This window comes from Thermobia domestica, chromosome 5 (genome assembly GCF_964235325.1).
Source record: "Thermobia domestica chromosome 5, izTheDome1.hap1.1, whole genome shotgun sequence".
Taxonomy (NCBI): domain Eukaryota; kingdom Metazoa; phylum Arthropoda; class Insecta; order Zygentoma; family Lepismatidae; genus Thermobia; species Thermobia domestica.
In genome coordinates, this window is record NC_137458.1 from 87642234 (window position 1) to 87663138 (window position 20905).

The following is a 20905-nucleotide window of genomic DNA, read 5'->3' on the forward strand; positions in this document are numbered from 1 at the left end:
TATAAAAGAAACTGTTAACGTACTACGAAATAAGATAGATAGGGTATTGAACTTATACGATTAGAGAACCATGTAATTAATTAAGATTGGCAGAACGTTGAATACACAAGCGAGAGATTACCAATGATAAATAAAACTGAATTTAACATTATAGATGTCTTGAACTTTGAAATAAAGTTTATCGTCATAGAATAATTTGTATGCATGAAAACTTGTTGTTTTCGAAATAATATTTGTTTTTTAATAGGTCGGTTTAAAATATCATGTGGTTTGACTACAACATGATATCATATTGTTGTTTAAATGCTCACATGTTTTCCTTATATCATGTGCTTATGATCACGGGTTGTTTTCGAAATTATATTTGAAAAATATAATGATCATGTGATATGACGTTGGTGATAAAATGTTTCTTTATATACTGGGGTTTGAAGAGAAGTTGATCATAGAGTCATTAACGCTGTAGAGTCCTTTAAGAATCAAGTAGAAAGAAATTTGAGATGGATTGTAATTCATCGCATTATAATATTGAACCGGCAAAGAAGAAGTTTAAGTTTTCAGACTATTTTTCTGAAATATCCATAGACGCTCCGGAATCTCCAAATATAATTATTGAGGAGATCATTGATCTTAGGGATGAACCGGTTTTAATTCCCACATATCCAGTGGGATCACCATCAATATTGGGAGCATCATCATCATCAAATACTGGACCATTCTTTGGTACAGCATTAAAAGTACCAGCAATGAAATGGACCTTAACGCCAGATGCTGAGGAAGAAGAAGAAGCAAGACCACCACCACCATTGTTATATGTGGAGGATGAATAAGAAGCAAGGTTCCCATCGATATATGTGGAGGAGGAAGAAGCAAGACCCCCATCGCCAGACTTATTTAGCGAGGTGGAGGAAGAAGCAAGACCCCCATTGTTATATGTGGAGGAAGAAGTAAGGCCCCCATCGCCAGACTTATTTAGCGAGGTGGAGGAAGAAGAAATTCTTTGTTTATTTCAGGAGTTGGACGATTTTAAACCTGATACACCAGATGCAAGTCTTACACCATCACCATTGGATTTGTCAGTGCGACGGAAAGAAAAGTGTCAGTGCAGGTCTGATAATGTGGACAAAAACTGTATTCAAGACAATATTTTAAATTGGAAACCGGAAAGTGTATTATTATGTGAAGGGTGCACCTTTAATTTTTACAATCAGCTTGGTCATAATTGTTTGCTGGTAAACCAACTATCATTGGAGGCAGAAGCTTGGCTTATTATGTCAAGTGAAAATGTGAGAAATGATGTCTATCTTATTTATTTGATTTCACATGTTAATATGGATGTAAATGAACATTTGTTTAACAAACATTATAATCAATTATTACAGAATCCAAAATATATTGAGGACTTACCAAACATACTTTTGGAGAAAGACAGAAGTCTAACATTTAATACATAGTTTTTGTATATATATTTTTGTACATATATTATTATTTTGCTTGTGTATATTTTTGTGTTAGTGAAATAAATATTTATCCAAAATGTTATCCATTGGCGCGATTTTGTCTCAAGGCGAAATTGGCAACGATAGCTTACGCGTCACGTACTTTAAATAAAGCGGAGAAACATTATAATACTTCTGAAAAAGAACTTTTAGCGGTCGTTTGGGCTTGTAAAATTTTTAGACCGTACATATATGGTCGGAAAACGATTATATTAACAGATCACCGTCTGTTCAGTGGAATCCAGATTAACAGGACACTAAGACAACATGAAAAATAAAGGAATATTTAACATTAAATAATATTAGCTTAGAGGAGTGGCCCAACTTGAAAGCAGATGATGAAGGTTATGTAGGTTAGACAATGTCGATCGTGCCAAAAAAACAAAGGTGCTCAACACAAAACGAAAATGACCATGGTGGTAACGACAACGCCTCACTTTGTTTTCGAGCGCTGTGCAATGGACGTGGTAGGGCCTGTCACACCGTCAATATCAGGGAATAAATACATCCTAATATTCCAAGATGATTTATCAAAATATGTAATAGCAGTTCCCATACCGCAACAACATGCATTTACAATTAGTAAGGCCTTTGTCGAATACGTCATACTGAAATTTGGAATCCCAACTCAATTGCTCACAGACCAAGGATCAAATTTCTTAAGTCAAATATTTGCCACAACTTGTAAATTACTTAGAATAGAAAGAATATACACTACAGCATACCATCCTCAAAGTAATGGTTCGATTGAGAAAATGCATCAAAACTTAGTAGAAATCATGCGACATTTTGTGTCAGAAAATCAAACAGATTGGGATCAGTGGCTACCGTATGCAATCTTTGCCATAAATACAAGTAAACATAGTGCTACGGGATTAATGTTTGCAAGATCCGCGAATATTCCTGGAATATTACAACAAAAACCACATGAAATAAATTATAATCCGGAAGAATATGTCAAAAACTTGAAATAGAAACTGCAGGAATCATATAAGTTAGCTCGAAGTAATCTCTTACAGGCAAAAGAAAAAAGTTAGGAATACTATGATCAGGATATAAAAGAACAATTATTCAAAAAGGGGGATATGGTCCTACTATATGACGAAACTGTACGACGTGGCCGATCGCGAAAATTGTCATCGCACTGGATTGGGCCGTACAGAGTAGTACATGTTGATGGTGTAAATTGTGTAATACAACAAAAGAAACCGTACCATGAAGGTACACGCAAATAGATTAAAGCTATATTATTATGATAAATTAATAAACAAATGAATATCTACAGGACTCTTGTCCTTCATTTCAGATGATGCGAATCATGCTTCTTCTGCTAGAAGCGGTGGCGGCTATTACGGGCGGATTAAATGCCCGCCTAGAACGATTTCCTGAAAGCCCTGGCTTATATTACGAGTTTTGAGGTTTCACCCAGCTCTATAATACCAAATGGAAACTCATAACGTATGTAAATTTGACAAAATTAGATGAAAACTTTCAAATGGTAGAAAAATATATCAAGGTTACAAAGGTACTTTGTGAAAACGAATATATAAAGAAAAATAAAACAAATTGCTCCTCTACTTTCGACGATGGGGTTATGCAGAAGATTAAATCCATTCGAGACACTCAAATTTTAATTCGCGAGAAAACTGAACATAAAGCTGAACATCAAGTGAAACGGTCGTTATTCGGTTTTGTTGGAACACTTAGTAAAACTCTATTTGGTACGCTTGATGAGGACGATGCCAAATATTACACGAAACAAATTAGTAAATTAGAACAGGAACAAGCCGATTTTCTTAAGTTAAGCAAGGAACAGATGATTATTGTAAAAAGCTCCTTACAAACATTGAATAATACTCTAAGCACTATTCAGGAAGATGAACAACAACTCAAAAGTAGTCTTGAATAGAACAACAACTCAAAAGTAGTCTTGAATATTTAACAGAAGAAATAAATAAACGGGAAAAGAAATTAACTAAAGCATATATGACATTAGAAATACGAGTAACCCTCAATGAGCACATACAAAAAATAGATAAATTGGTAAAGGAAACACGACAAAATTTTGAGCTCATATTACAAGCTATAATGAATGCACAAAAAGGAATTATACAACCACATATAATCACACCCACTGAAATTTTTCGACATTACCGAGATAATGCTGTTACCTTGCCACAAGGAATTTCGTTACCGTTCCCAACTAGTGTCTCATATGGATATCTTCTCTTAAAGATTATGACATTAAACGTATTTTTACACGAAAACATATTAGGATATGTAATTAGTGTGCCATTAACTGAACAATTAAAATTCGATGCGTATCATGTGTTACCTTTACCCATACGATTAGTAAATTCTACTACAAAATTCATGTATATGCAACCTGAAAAGGAATACATTATAATTGATAATACGAAACAATATTATGCAAAATTGACTGAGCATGAATTTTCGTTGTGTAAACAGCTAAAAACGAATTGGTATATTTGTAAGCAAGCATATCCAATCTTATCCAATCATTTGTTGTTACAATATACACGTATAATACCAGAAGATTGTAACAAACGGATTGTTCATTTAGAACAAACCCTTTGGACACAACTCGATAATAATGAATGGTTGTTTGTAACTCCGTCTGAAGAAAAATTAACTATACTGTGTCAGAATCAGGAACCGTATGACATAATATTACATGGCACTGGTAAATTGTATTTAAAACCTAATTGTAAGGGATATGGTATTCGAACCTTGATACACTCACAGAACACCTACACGACTAACATCACAAACAAAGACATTGTGCCAAAATTAAATTTAACATATGAATGATGTGAATTGCACGAAGAAACCGTTAGTATTGATAATATTCAATTAGACATCCCACAGAAACACATAATAAACAACTTAAATGACTTGCAATTGGCAGCTCACAAAATTGATGAAGTAGAAAGAGCCATAAGCGAGCAGGAATGGAAGTTACACCATTCTACACAGGTGAATAAACTTTCTACGTTTGCTTATGTAGGTGCAGGACTAATCATAATAGTTGGTACATTGTGTTGTTGTGAAAGAAGTAAATGTTTCAAGGTAATGAAAAAATGGTGCATTGACGATGATTGTTGTAAATCTATTTGATTCAATTCAACAATAATCAATCGTATTCATTCAGATCGTAAGAAAACCCAAGTGACCCCAATAAGTATGAGTCAACTGGCACAGAGCGAAACCTGTTTAGTCGAAACGGAGGAAGCAACTGAACCCACATCTGGAATCAAACCCAGGAAGGCTTTACCACGCACAAAAAGTCGATAAGTGACGGTAAAAAAAATCTAACTACTTTTTTTTCTTGTGGGGTGGAGGTGATGTACCCCCACGCTTTTCTCGTCTGGGTACGTGTTTTTTTTGTTAAACCCTGTATATTAATTTTCTTATATTAAGTCATCATATTATAAAGAATATATATTTGAGATGAATTTCAGTATATAGCTGAACTTTAAGAACAGTATAAAATATAGTTATCATTTAAAGGAAGTGTGAAAGGTTAAGCATAATTTGTCAGATAAAATAACATTGGCATTCATTTGGAAAATAAGTGATAGTTAAGTGTCAAAGGCGAAGTTACTGCGTAAACCATCTGGCGATCAGTGAACAATGTCTAAGTGTCAAAAGTGATGCAACATTGGAACATCAGGTGATGGACGAATGATGCAAATATTAGCAGATATGGTTTTTGGGGTAGTTTTTTGAAATTAATCAGAATATGTTTGACCATGATATAATTATGTATTAACCTTATACACGTGTCAATGTGACTGTCGACCGGATCGAGCTGGAAGGCTACAATTACGCAACAGAATGGTGCGCATAAAAACCCCATCTTATCAGATAAGCAGGGAGTTTTACTTCAGTTATTTTGCTGAACGCTCCCCGTGTGAAAATCGCTGAGGCGCGCGTGCACTAACTATTCGCCACCACCTCGTTCCGGCGACAGAAATAACTCTGTGTTTCTTCGTTGGTTTGGACTTAACCAAATTTTAAATAAACGCACTAAAATCAATTCTTTCTTTTTGGAGAATTACCGCCATACCATTGAGTGCGATTCTAAGAACTTACGTCTTCTCTTTGGTGTGCCCCTTCGCCTGTAAACCGTAATTTGGTCACGCTTACCTTCGGGGCACAACATGATGTAGTTCTATGAACTATTCTAAATTATCAACATGGAATATTACAATCACACATAATAACCCCGTCTCAGATACTTCAACATTTTAGAATTAGTCAAGTTGATTTGAATAATAGTGTATCATTATGTATTCCTCTTTGTGTTTCATTGGGTATTCACTTTTAAAACTTCTTTCTTTAGATGTTTATATTAGGTGGTGGTATATTAGGTATATTAGGTTGTGGATGGTATATTAGGTTATGTGATTCGATTACCACTGACCGAAAATATGAAATACTTCACTTATACGACAATGCCATTTCCATTTAAAGTAGACAACACTGATAAATATATTTTATTCAGCCATAAAAGGAAATGTTATTTAACTAAAGATTATTTTAAATTAAGTCAATAAGAGTTTCAAAAATGTAAACGTTTAAGAGATGATTGGTTTATTTGTAAGCAGAACTTCCCTATTCTTTCGACACGCTTGCATGAGGATTGTGAAGATGTAATTTTTCAGTTTAACCTATTGTTAGTTGTTGTGAAGTGTTGGGTAAAAAGGTTTCTTTTTCAGATACAACCATAGATTTATCCTTAAAACATTTTATTAATAGTATACAAGATTTGAAATACGCAAGTTATAAGGTTGATAAAATTCAATACCAGACATCTGAAGAAGAGTGGAGATTTAATCATACAAGTATTATATCAAATTATCTATTCTTGCGTAAGTCCGTGCCGCAATAATTATTATTGTAATTTGTTGTTGGTGTAAAAGGTGCGGATGTTTGAAACTATTTTACAAATAGTACAAAGATGATACATGCATGTTTACGCCTACTATTGTTAATAAAATTCAGCAACGAGAAGCTGTTGTTGATAAGGTTGTTATAATGAGTAAAATAGTCAATTTCCTAGAAGTAATTGAGTGAGAAGAATTTCCTCTCACGAACAGCAAAATACCGCTCTCGAAACAAGATAAGCAGAGAGAGACATCAAACAAAATTTTACCATTTAAAATTTTGTTTTCGGTAAGGAGAGGAGTGTAATATATGGCTGTACTAGGGCATATTTTTATTTTGTAACTATATGTATTAGTTTAGAATATAATGGCTCGTATATTTTTTTCCTTTTTTCTATATGAGACTTTTGAAAACGAGAACTTTTGTATTTAAACTGACAAAATACTCAACTCTGAAATCATTGTTTGACTTTAAAGTTGAATTAAACTTCTATAGATAATTTGTCAGCTATTCAAATTGTTTGCTTTTCGTAGATAATACTCTAGTTGCTGTTTTGTTTACTTAGGACACATGTTTTTGACTTCTCATTTCCTTAAGTTTAGTTACATAGATATTTTTCAGGTTTCAAAGTCATTTGTTTTTCTGTTCTGGTAGCCAATCTTGTATCCTGAAGGCAATGCTTGGGTCCAGAGGTACTGTTAATGTATAAACATGTGAATGACGATGTGTACGTGATGTTTTGAAGTTATGAAATTCATATGACAGATTACATGTTCCCTTTTTTTAAATCTCTTAATACACTAAAAGAGTGTGAACAACTAAATTAGACAAGAGACATTTTAATATATAAACTGAGAAAATTCACACAACGATCATCCAGACTTGAGATCAGTATACGCGCTAATACAACTTTAAGCTTTTGAACAGAGACTTTTTCAGACGTTCAGAACATATAACTTCTTACTAAGAACTACGTTCTTAATGGCTAAGTGCTAAGTCTTATTTGTTTCGCATTCTTTTAACTAGAAATTCTATCTTCGTTCTGAATTAATTTGGATCTCTAAAATTTAACCTAACTTCCAAACATCATACCAACATATAATGCTCATACAGGGTATTAATGAACTATACCGACAAACTGTAAGAGCTGATTCCTCACATTAAAATCAGAAAAAAAAATCATATGGACCTATGGCGAAAAGTGCATAGTTTCAGAGCTAAAGATGTCCAAAACCGTGAAAAAGCCAAATTTCAAGAGGCCTTATTTCGAATTAGAGAAACTGTGGATCCTTATCAGATTAAACGAAGCCATGCATACACAATCCAAAGGTGCATATTTTATAAATTTTCAATAGGTATATAGGGTATTCTCTACAGGGTGTAATTCTCAGATATGCTTTCAATAGAGTTTTCAGATATACCCTGTTTTCAAGGGGGGTCCAAAGTAGGCAGGAGGTAAGCCTTGAGAATAATGGATATCCAGTGCTTCGAAGGGAAGTCGGAAATGTTAGGAATCGGCAACTCCATGGTTTTTGTATTCAGAATAACATTTGATGCGATGTACTTCATCATGGTATATTTCACGTTTTTCTTCACTTATAACCGTGAAAGTAAACATCGCAGCATGCGTTTTCCCGAGTACAAGAGACCGTGCTGCTGGCGATCCTTAACACTTCCGACATCGCGTTAAAGGATTCCGTGTTCATTGCTATCAAGACTTATCGTTTGCCTGCTTTGGACCAATCATAAAATCAGAGCATACCTCAAAATTCGGTTGATGGTATGTTTGGGAATTTCACCCTGTAGGGAATAATCCGTACGCCCATTTAACATTAATAAAATATGCATTTTTGGATTGCATATGAGTGACTTCCTTTGCGCTTATAAGGACCACCATCCACAGTTTCTCGAATTCGAAATAGGGCCTCTTAAAATTTGGCTTTTTTGCGATTTTGGACAGCCCTAGCTCTTGAACAATGCACTTTTCGCCATAGGTCAATATGAATTTTTCTTATTTTGATGTGAGAAATCACCTCTTACAGTTTGTCGATATAGTTCATTAACACCCTGTATATACTCTGCTTTATTATTTTATGGAATCTTGATTTGTGAATCCTGTAATCAATAATTTTTAATCAGCCATAAATACGGCTTTCTCTATCTGGGATTTGCCGCGAAAAGATCTAACGTACTTCCTATTATCCTTTGAGTACCTTCGATTCTACGATGATATCTATCCTATAGATAAATTGGTGACAACAGTGCGATTTACGGAGCCGTAACATATCGAACAGTTGCTCGAACTCAAACTAATCCATTAAATCAGGAAACTTCAAAAATTCTGTTGGAACTGAGAATAGTTCACCTCAATCTCTGCAATATTTAATATATTGGAACTGATTTTCTTCGAAAGCTTAGTTTTCAATATATTTGTATTTGGGCGGCTATGTAAGGCAGGAGCAAGACAAAAATAGCAGCTAACATCAACAAACTTTGAGTGTGGAGTTACAATTAACTTACTAAGAAGCGCTAGTTGCAGGCTCAACCTCAGGGATAGCAAAACAGAGACATATTATTAGCACTAGTGTACAAAATACATTAAAATTCCGGTTTTGTAGCGGAGAGAATTAACAGCGGTGCCCTGAACAACTAGATTTCATCTTTCAGTAGAGACCAACATGTGTTTCGACACGCTCAGGTAGAGTTTTCCAGGACTTACAGTTCCACAACGAACCGTGAAATCTTTTATGGTTTCTTGTGGGATACAGTTGAAATAATTTGGAGTGTGAATACTGCTTTTCCGTGGCCAAGAATTCGTGTTATTAAGATAAGGACAAAAGTAAATTAATACGCGCTCTTTACGAAGGAAACGCACTTGAGTGCACGCGCTTTTGTATACTTCGGTAGAAGTGGTGTAGGGATGGATTGTAAGTTTATCTTAGCGGTATAGTAATACTTTTTGTCAGTAGGATCAGTACGATAAATTAGTGAAGACGTACGTTTATCTTAGCGAAGACAAACGTACTCTTCCAGAGTTAATAGATAATTGTGATGCAGCTTTTTCTCTAGTTCAATCGTCCCAACACAACAGATTATTGAAATTTATGAAATCTATGATTGGTTATGCAAAGTCAAAGTTATTAGTAAGAAGTGCCTCTGTGACTTGGACCCAAGTAAAAGAAGTGTTACAAGAAAACTACCCGATTAGGAGGAGAACAATCGACTTTTAAGCTTGTTTATTGTTCAGTGCCAGGCAAAACAAAACCGAAAGTATTGCTGATTGGGGTTCGCGGAAGAAATTTTCTACGGAGTCAATTGAAAGAAACAGCAGTAAGAATATTAACAGAGCACCATGTCCCAGGAGATGTAGAATTGATTTAGCTAAAGCATCTTTTATCCAGGGTCTTTCAGATGGCAAAATTCAAATGGTAGCACACAGTAAAGATAGCGACAATTTGAATTTTGATGGGCAGTAGAAATTTGTCTGGAACAAGAATTCAACCAGCTATCAAATAAAGATAGAATTCAGAAAGGGAAAATCACAAGGAAGTTTAATAAAAATATTTCTTGTTATTTTTGCAAAAAGTCTGCTCACGTTAAGGCCAATTGTAGATTGGAAGATAATAAAGGCACACAAAACAAAAACGTACGGTACAGTGCTAGCCACAGTTTTTAGGGATGCCATATGTGTTGTCATACACAGGAAATGCATGAAGACTATTAGTAGGCACAAGTTTAGTTTTTCCAGCAATAGTTGTGGGTCGAAGTGTCTTTGTGAGGGAAGGCAGCGACAAGGTATAGAGAAAGGAATTAACCAAAATAAATGTATCAAAATGAATGTGGGAAACGGTCGAGGGGAGTAAATCAGCAGTCTGCTTACTTTTTTCCTCTGACAAAGGGTTGTAAAGAAGAACACAAACAAACCTCCAGGTAGTCTTGCAGTACAAGTAAAAGAATTAGAACCAAGGACTAAGAATTTTTTATAGATAGAGGATCAGATATTACACGTATTTATAAAGACATCTGCCCTCTGACAGTAAATAAAATTGATCATACTAAAATATATGAGTATATCAGGGTCCCCTTTAGTTTCATGTGGCTCTTTAACTTTGAATTTAGAAATCGATCAGAAATCTATTCCGGCTTTGTTTCATGTAGTAGATAAATTATTACCTAGACCTATTTAGAAATAATAGGTAGAAATTTCTCGGAGAAACACGAATGCATCATATCATTTCAAACCAGTTAAGAAACATACGATTCCAGGTCGTTGTCAACAATTAGCAGAAATTCCAGCAAAGAATAATGTCATAGGGATAGTTTCCGAATAATCTTTAGGACAAGGGATTTTTCTTGCTGAGAGCCTTACTGTAACTAAAAACAATAAATGCTTACTTACGTGATGAACATAAATGAAGAAGAAAAAGAGTTTCAAGTTGCTCCAGTCGAATCAGATGTGGAAGTTGACGAAACTTTTGCTCACACACAACAGGATAAATACATTAAAAACCTTGGTTTAAATTAAAGATTAGCACTTCCAAGATCCCTTGTTAGATTATACCATTTAGATTTCCAAAAGAAATAACTTAGCGGCTCTGCATAGACTATCATGGTATATTTTATCTTTCCAGAGATGAACTCACTGCGCTATTCCTTTTAAACCAGAATTGCAAAGTAGTGTCATAAATTAAAGAAATTACAGATTACCAGAAATGTATCGAGAAGTAAACAAACCAGTAGAACAAATGTTAGAAAATGAAATCATCATCCCATCCACTAATTCTTTCAACTCTCCCATGTTAGTTATTCCTGAAAAGATGGATGATTTTGGAAAAGGAAATGTAGGGTAGTTATAGATTTTCTTTAAACAGACTATAGACTACTCTTTTCCGCTCCCAAACATTGCAGACATTTTGGACCACTTAGGAAACGCAAAACACTTCAGAACTTTAGGTCTCGCTCCAGTTATCATCAGATGTTAATTAAGGAAGAAGATAGACCGAAAACTGCCTTTTCAAGAAAGACCATTTTCATGATCTGAGAATGCCTTTTGGGCTAAAAACGCGCAATCTGTTTCAAAATTTGATGAATACAGTTCTACCCAGATTACAATGTACTTCATATTTCACTTTTCTAGATAACTGTGTAATATATTCTGACACACTAGAAAAACATGAAAAACAACTCAGAGATTTTTCAAAGATTTTGAAAAAACAACTTGCAATTACAAACAAACAAATCAGAGTTTTAAAAACCAGAAGTTGTTTATTTATGTAATGTGATTATAGCTGATGGAGTGAAGCCAGATCCCCAGCTTTTCTCAAAGGTCATAGAGGCTTGAGTCCCGAAAGATAAGAAACAAGTAAAAGGATTTTTAAGTTTAACAGGATACTACAAAAGATATATTCAAGATTACGGTAAAATTGCATATTCCTTAACGTCTCTCCTAAAACAAGTCGCAGAATTTCAATCGTCTGACAATTACCAAGTAGCTGTTGAAACGTTGAAAGAAAAACTAACTAAAGCTCCTGTTTCAGAATACCCACATTTTTCAAAATAGTTTATAATAACCACAAATACTAGCCTCAAAGCGGTTGGAGCTATTTTAAATCAAGGTGAAATAGGAAAATATAAAACCATTGTTCAAGTACAAAATTGAACCAAGCTGAAACTCGATACAGTGCAACTAAATAAAGAGTTACGCGCAATTATTTTGGCTTCCAAAATTTACTAACCTTACATTTAGGTAGGAAATTAACATTTACCACGGGTTGTAAACCACTCACTTGGGTTTCTTCGGTAAAGGATTCCACGTCCAGATTAATTCCATAAACAATTCAGTTAGAAGAACTACATTAAGAAATCTTTTACAAAGAAAAAGGAATACAAATGGACATTAAGAAATCTTTTACAAAGAAAAAGGAATACAAATGGTCATGCTGTCAATAGGATATAGGCACTAAACAGATATCACTGATAGAAATCTTTTAGACGAAGATACAGAAAAGACTCATAATAAAAGAATTTAATGAAATTGAAATAGGAGGTCATCAAGATGTTTACCATACGAAAAAGTAAAAGAATACATGAAATTAAATAATTTTAGACATAATTGTTGGACATAGAAGTTAAGAGGACATAGACAATAAATCGAGTTTGTTATAGTTGTCAACGAAACAAAATTTGTTCCAAAGTAAAAATACCTCTTTAAATTACCACCACTTCTGATATTACTTTAGAAAAAATATGTTTGGACATAGTAGGACCCTTAACAACAATCTTTATTTGTGAATCCTGTAATCAACATTTTTTAATCAGCTATAAATACGGCTTTCTCTATCTGGGATTTACCGCGAAAAGATCCTACGTACTTTCTATTATCGTTTGAGAACCTTCGGTTCTTCTACAGTGGCGACACCTACAAAGCCCTTCACACGTAAAGGTAGTAAAAAAGATAGGATATTATAACAAGTTAATTTTCAATTTCGATTGATGAGAAAATTCACAAAATGTATGGAAGGTGTTATATGTCTATAAACGTATATATATTATAGCGTATTTTTAATTCCATTTTAACTACGTCCTTTCTTTCACTGAAACAATACTTTTTCCCTACGGCTAAATCGGCATTCAGTCATTTCTAAATAGAAATGGGTCTATTCTTTAAATATGTAATATTAGATTTAATTTGTTCTATTAAATAAAAAGAAGGCTTTTCTTTAAAATGTGTATTTTAGAAACGCAGTTACCCTGGAGACTATTTTAATACACTCTACGTGCATTCTGATAAAATTTAATCATATTTCCTCTTGGTCAATAAGGAACCTAGGGAACTGGTTTAAGTGACCAAGTAAAGATCTCATGCTTGCAGCATAGTTTCTTAGAAGGTCTACGTAACTTCCTGGTATAAATACTTTGACGTTAAAATGTTACTCCATTATGAAAATGGATTTAACAGCCTACCATTTAAAATTGATCTGGATGGGAATTTGATATTTTATTGAAACTTGTAAGCTTCATGTCATTCATTGTGTCAACTGGTAAAGTAATTTTGATTCTTCATTAAACAGGTAGCTACCAAAACTGGATTTTATTGCAGCAAATGCTGACTGAACAAGATGTTTTCTACGAAAGAGAACCCGCGTACAAGATATTCTGAAATTAATGAAAAAACAAATGCTAATAGTATAAACTACGTCACAGATTGTAAACGTTGCTTACCTTTGAGAAAACAAATTTCGATACATATCAGGTCTTACTTTTACCAATCCGGAAGGGACTATTTACTAATCGACAGCACTAAACAACATTATACAAAACTTTCAGAAACTGAGTTTCAATACTGTAAATAATTAAGAGCAAAATGGTGTGTATACATTATATGGGCCTTTCCTATTATAACAATCGTATGTACCATGATGAGTATGATTCAAAGTTACTTCAATACCTGCACGACACCTCGTAATTGTAACATGTGTATCATGCACATAAAGCAGACACTGGACTCAAATCAAAATAAATGGTCATATATAGTCGCATAAAGAAAAACACCATATGCCAAAGTCAGGAATCTTTTGATAGAAAGATTCCATGAAACAAAAACCACATTGGCAAAACTATCTTTATTGACGAAACAATGCAGGGAGAAGTATCTCATTAGCTACCTCTCGTTTGCAAATTACAGTGGACTACAGTGCAATGCAATTTAAGAAAAATAATAAAAATACAGTGAAAATATGAAGCGGTGCCCCAGAAATGAAGATTTTCCCTGAGAACCCAAATAAGTGTAATAAACAACAAAAACAAAAGAAATAAAACAGTGCATTTTTTCAATAGAATTCTAAAAGTACAAATTACTCCCATTGCGTAGTCGCCGTAAGGGTATACAGAAAAGAAAGAAAAATAAGTGAAAAACATTTCTGCCAAATCCAGCATTGTTGACGTAAATAAACCTTTCGCTAACTGAACAGAATTATAGATTCCTCCACTCATCACTTGGGTGAATGGTGGAAGCAACAAGCAAGGAAGAAGAGAGGTTCTGCTTTATTACTCCTTCTTTGCCACTCCAGTTTTGGCTAACAAGTAAGAGAAATGATTCCCATACCACTGCTCGCTTCCGGATGTGAAATAGAACAAATACAACAGGAAATGAGTCAGCAATGTATTTGGAACCTCTGTGGTACGCGGAGCACCACGCCGTTCGTTTCGCTACTCAGGTAATGGCTAACGACTAAGTTGCCTTAGCAAGGCATCGTAATCAGCAGTATGATGTGGGAGATGTAAGATCAAGCATGAAGACACGTCTAACTTACAAGCAAGGTTTTCCAAGTCTCATACTCCTATTTGCTTGAAACTCTTGCAATGAATAAAGGAATCAAAAGTAGGACAACTGTCCTTTTATATCGGCGGACATGGGGGATGAAGGGGTAAACATTCCTAAACTCCGAACATAGGGCAATCAGACACCATTTAGCAAGGCCATAACTAGCAACACATAATGCGGATTTGCTTGAAACTCCTGCAGTGAAAAAAGAATCAAAAGTAGGACATACGTGTTCTTGTATATCGGCAAACTTAGTGACTGAAGAGGGTAAACAACCCTCTAAGCTGCGAAAATAGGGCAATATAACACCTTGTAGCAAGGCCATAACGAGCAACGCACTATGTCGATTCGCTAGGCGCTTTAAAATTCATAGAGGAAGAAACACTGAGAGGAAAACATTGTAATAGTAGAAGATACGTCTGGCAAACGGCGAATCAATTACGAATATTATATCGTCTGCAATGTAACAAGTGCTAGGAAGGCCTGCACGATAAATGGACACTTCTGATTGTCTTGGAATTGTTACTATGGAGAGATTTAAGAAAGACAATAGATGGATCTCTTGTAAATATTGGCCAAAGTCAGAGATAACATTGGAAATCGTGAGTACAGTTTGAATTATCGTTGTACCTGTTTTAGAAAGCAATATCTTGAGTGTTTAGAGCATCACACGATACTAGAAATTAAATTAAATAATAAGCGTGTTATAAGTGAAATGTTCTCTCGTATTAATAGAAAGATAATCACGTCAGAGTAAAGCGTCTATCAGAGCAATATGTTAAGTATGAGTGTGCCGATAAGTTATCAGTGAACAATGGTTAATGTGTTAATCGTAGGCCTTGTGACCTATATACCATTGATGACGTGCATTGAACGGTATAGGCATGCTTATCATTATGTTTATTGGGTCGTAAAATCAAATCTACAGGACCGTATCCAAAATGGGTGTAAAGCCATTAAATGCCATCCGTCTACGTAGCCTATTCTGTTATTACAGACATTCCAGAACCACCTCTAAACAGGGCAGACACACGCCTTACAAATTACCTCCGGAAACTGATCAGTGGTGCAGCAGATGGAGCCACGCAAGTACAAAGAAGACGTTACTGTACACTTCGATATGGATGAGGAAATCAAATGTCATCACTGACTCTGGAGACGTGGATGAAACTTACGAGGAATATTTGCGAGGAGAGCATCGGGGACTTGCCGTGATATGAGTGGTGCGTCTGTGGACTTGGAATACGCGAGAAAAGCAGTTGAATTCTGCAAGAGTAGGAAACGAGAGAGATTGTCGTTACAGTCCGTTATGCGACGCTACAGGAGAGTAACAGTCGTACCGTTGAGAAAAGCAAGTCTCGTCCAGAGGAACAGGCAAAGACAAATTGAGTGAGGTGTCGCATGTCGTGTTTCAGAACTTTCAAACTGCGGTAGGTGCACATTTAAGAGTGCATGACCTAGATTTACAGCGGTGGGCTCTCCAAGCAAGTCAGAGCATAATCTTACTTCATTTACGGCCTCAAAAACGTGGTTGTTGGGCATTTAAGCAGGCGCACAATATTGTTTCACGTAAAATGAACAAACTTATACCACAATCACGAATTGGACACACCCCAGGTGAAACACCACACATCCACAACTTCATTCAACTTGTATAGAATGACACTGATGCCGTTGGTACTGATCAGGTGTTCAATTCAAACCAAAGTGGATTTTCAGTTGGAGATGCACAGTGGTTGTAGTTTGGCTTTACGTGGTTCAAAACCTGTTGACGTAGCTGTACAATCTGAAAGTTCAACAATACACAGCTACATCATTCAACCGATCATCTCTGCAAACGGTGAGTTACTCTCACCTTTATTCATAGTCGTACAGGAACCCAGTGGGCAATTTGGTCCCTGTGTAAAGGAAACTATGTTCCGTCCTGCAAATGTGTATATAGTGGCGTCACAGGCAAGTTTACAAAAGAATACTTTCGTCTGTTAGTGCAGAAGTGTAATTTCCTCATACAAACAATAGTGTACTTCTGTTAGATTTGTGGACCCAAAACTGTGAGCGGACTCTGCGGGATGTCACACCAGATGGGATAGAAATGACATTACGTATGATACCAAAGGGACTCACAGGTCAGTTAGAACTACTTGATGTAAATGGTTTTCGACTGTGGAAGCAGTTTGTGCGTCGATTCGCAGTTTCAGTGATGTTGCAAGAATATGACTTCAGTAGATTGAAAAAGAAGATGTAGCATTTGAAATGCTAAAAACGAAGATAACGTCTTATTCTGTATTAGCATACCCTGATTTTACAAAAGCCTTTCTGATTAGTTGTGATGCCAGTGGGGCGCCAATGGGGGCTATTTTGTCACAAGGTGAAATTAGCAATGATCGACCGATATCTTAAGCGTTGCGTACTTTAAATAAACCAGAAAAGAATTTTAGCACTTCTGAAAAGGAGCTTTTGCCAGTTGTCTGGGCTTGCAAAAATTTTAGACCCTATATATACGGTCGGAAAACGACCATATTATCGCATCACCGTTCTCTTCCTAAGTGTGAAGGATCCTAGCTCGCGTTTGTTGCGCTGGCGAAGAAAAAAAATTGGACAAATATGACTATAAAATTCGTCACAGTAATATTCGAATGTTGTTAGGGTTGTTACACATTGGAATACAACGAAGTTGTTACTGCGCTCCTCACCTGTATTTTGGATCTAACTCGCTAAAAAAAGATAATTTGAAAAGTGAATAATTTAATACTTGTAAAATGATATTGAATGAATTAATCGTTGCTTTTAAGATTTAAGTAGGGCAGAAATTTGAATGAGCAACAAATATGGCATCAAAAATTGTGCACCCAAATTTCTAGCTTATATAAGAAATTTGTTATCAGTTCAATAAATCAAGTATTATGTTAATTCTATTTGTCTCGTTTTCTGACTTTTTGAAATGATTTGTTATCTTTATTCACTAAAATTTAAAAAAAACATGGGAAAAGCGTAGTGAAGGTTTATATGATTGTTTTCTTTTTGTAAAGCTAACAAACCGTTTAGTAAAAGAATGCATGAACATATATCTGCTTCTAAAATACATTTAACGGTCATGTTCTTTCGAAACTGGACTTTCTTTTATCTTAAACATTTCCTTCCCACTACAGATATTATTTTCCCGCAAACTTGCTTATAACACTTGATATATATATAATTTTATATATAATTTTAGTTGGCAATATCTTGAAGCATACCTAATAATAAAAGCATTATTCTTCTTTAAATACGCTATAATTATGTTACAATACTTTGTGTTCATGCTCTGCGGATTGACTAAATTCGCAAGCACTTTTCATGAGTGTAATAAATTATATTATGCTAACACATTGCAACTATATTGACTACCTCCAAATAATCTCAATTTGCAAAATCTTCACGAGATTTGCAGGTTCACTTACTAGATTAACAAATCTAATCTTTTGGTAATATAAAAATATTTTTTTCTTCAAGCAACATACGTATATGAAATACTATAGCTATATAACATTTGCAAAAATGTTGAAAATTTCTTGTAATTGTCAATGCTTTTAAAGTATGTATCCATTTAATCAAACCTTTTCTGTGTAGCTGGTGTATACCAATATACCAGCAGGATTTTTACTAGAGTACATAAAAATGAATGTCAAATATTATTGCTTTAAAAATTAAATACTTAATAAATAACTTAGACTAGACTCTTATTTAATAGTTAATTTAATTATTACTTTTAAGAAAAAAGAATAGCTTGCGTCAAGACTGTAGCATATCTGTACAGTGAATAAACTCGTGGCACGTTGAATGCATCACACATAACACGTCACTCTTAACACACAATCTCACATTGTACTTACTAGGTATCTTGAGCAGAACACGTAGCAGGAAGAGGAGGAAAAATGGCAGCATAGACTTTGAACATAAGCTTTGTTCTCTTAGATATCTTTACGTTACCTAATATAAATATCTTTCACTACAACATCACCTTGTATAAGAATAGTATCTACTACTTCTGGTTCTATCCGATGTTTGAAAGTAGTAAACGCTTTATCATTTACTTGAATCTCATAGTAACCATCATTACATACTATTTGTAATACGAACTCCTTGCCTGGTATAAATGGACAATCTCCACCGCGCTCTTCGCTGCCCCAGCTTCCTTTAATCCAGGCATTTCTTACTATTACATGGCCTTCTCTGAATCGAGGGTTGAAATGAAGGGCCACTGTCGGATGAGGATACAGCTGCTTGCCTTGTTGAAGATTTACATAGAAGCTGAAAAGAATTATAGGCACATTCAGTTCTGTTAAAGTAACTAGAAGAAATTTTGATGGAATCTCATTGATACACTGTTCAAAGAACATTGAATATATTACTCCCTCTAGGAAGAATTATGCCTATTAGGTTCATCGCTATCTAAAATTACTTTCGACATTGAGTCTCTCTAAATTTTTAGACTGGTTTGAAACAAGATACTTATTGTAAGGTAATCTCAGAAATTTGCGTCTGATAGATATATTATACAGATATATATTCCACACATACATATACAACACAAATATTACACAGATTTGTTTCTCGCTCATGATGTGTGGTTCTTACAAAATTATACACTTTAGGTAATATTTTCAGAATAATTGTATATTAGAAGTGATTACAAATGTGCAATCCACTAATTTTATACTTTATATTCCTCATGTCAAATATTTGCATTTCCTATATTCCTCATGTCCATGTGCAATTTTAAATTGTACATAAATCTTGATCCTAATAATGACAATTGATTCAATACAACTTATATATAATTTACTTGCTTTGTTGTTTTTATTAAATTTTCATAGAACAACACAGATATATATATGACAATAGTTCATGTACATTATTCCATTTGTACAGTTCATTTCTCCGAAATATCTGTTTTGACCAGCAATAGATTAGATTGTTTTATTTTGGTATATGCCTATTTTCGAACCCTATAGTAAGCTCATGTATTATTGTGTTCTGCAATTGCTTCAGAGTTGCGTACCCCTTTTAACTTTTAAGACAGGTTTCGGATCTCGCACCTTTGTACGAGATACTGTAGTAGTAGTATTTGGTCAATAGCAGTATTTAAGAGGTAGGTATCAATATAAACTACAATTAAATTACAATCCCTTATTTATGTTACAAGCATGCAACATACAGTACATATATACAGAGCATCCAAGGCATTATTTATTCTTTATAAATTATGAGATATAAATGTCATGAACTCCCTTAATTTGTTTCACGGACCTTAGGTTCCGCAGACCACGGCTGCTCTATCAAATGATTTAGAGGAGTGTTTAACTTAAAGAGAAAAAGAAAGGAATTTTCTTGTAAATAAACAAACACAAAAATACTTCAATGCTAGTTTACGTTATAAATCAAATTATAGATGAAAATATCAACGATGTTATAAAATAGAGGATCTGCCCATACGTATCTTCATCCTATGAACTCAATGAAGCCCCCCCCAAAAAAACTGAGCATCGTCTGAGCCGTCCCATCTGATTGGCTACTTTAGTTTCCGCTATGATTGTTGGCTCCAAACATTGCGATCTTAGTGGCGCGGAGGGGGCACAGTAGGTGTGGCGAAACTGTGACGTATGGCTTCACAATTTTGTTGTATGGGCAGATTCTCTATTTTATAACATCCGTGGAAAATATGCAATGATGTGCAACGTATAGACCAACATCGAATTATTACTATATACTTTTTCTTTTACATAATCTCTACCTATATCATCCAGCATTTCAAAATAAAACTGAACTTATACAACTTATGTCTTATTATATTTCAGTGGTCTCTGAGAACTAACAGAAAATAGTTTGAGTCTCAATGTTTTAGTAACTAATTATTTAACAAAAATAATTCCATTTCTTCCTATTCCTGTGTTTTTCATCTGAAATTGCCATGATTTATATTACTTCATTTACTTCTTTGTCTTATATGCTACAAACGAATTAAAAATATATAAACTAAGATGAATATTGATTTTAAGCATTTTTACTTACCAATACGGCAGGATTTTCAGTCTTCCTAAAATTAAAATGCGACGTCCAACTTCCAGACCATTTGGAAGGTCGCCAACGAAAGGCACTTGCTATAAAGACAATTATATTATTCTTTTCCATA

General features: G+C 34.6%; 1 protein-coding gene across 3 annotated transcripts in view; it reads right to left on the minus strand.

Annotated features, from left to right (window-relative positions):
- The window catches only part of LOC145685984 (32 kDa beta-galactoside-binding lectin-like), a 200589-nt gene that overhangs the window by 48370 nt on the left and 131314 nt on the right, over nucleotides 1–20905 (minus strand). For 2 of the 3 annotated variants that reach the window (XM_081758789.1, XM_081758790.1), the window contains exons 5-6: nucleotides 20785–20873; nucleotides 1–19023 (exon numbers count right to left, since the gene is read on the minus strand). The exon at nucleotides 1–19023 is cut by the window's left edge and continues 40119 nt beyond it. In XM_081758789.1, the coding sequence (XP_081614915.1) occupies nucleotides 18699–19023; nucleotides 20785–20873 (414 nt within the window). In that variant the 3' untranslated portion in view covers nucleotides 1–18698. The remainder of the gene's footprint in view (nucleotides 19024–20784; nucleotides 20874–20905) is intronic. The other variant, XM_081758791.1, reaches the window with a different exon arrangement.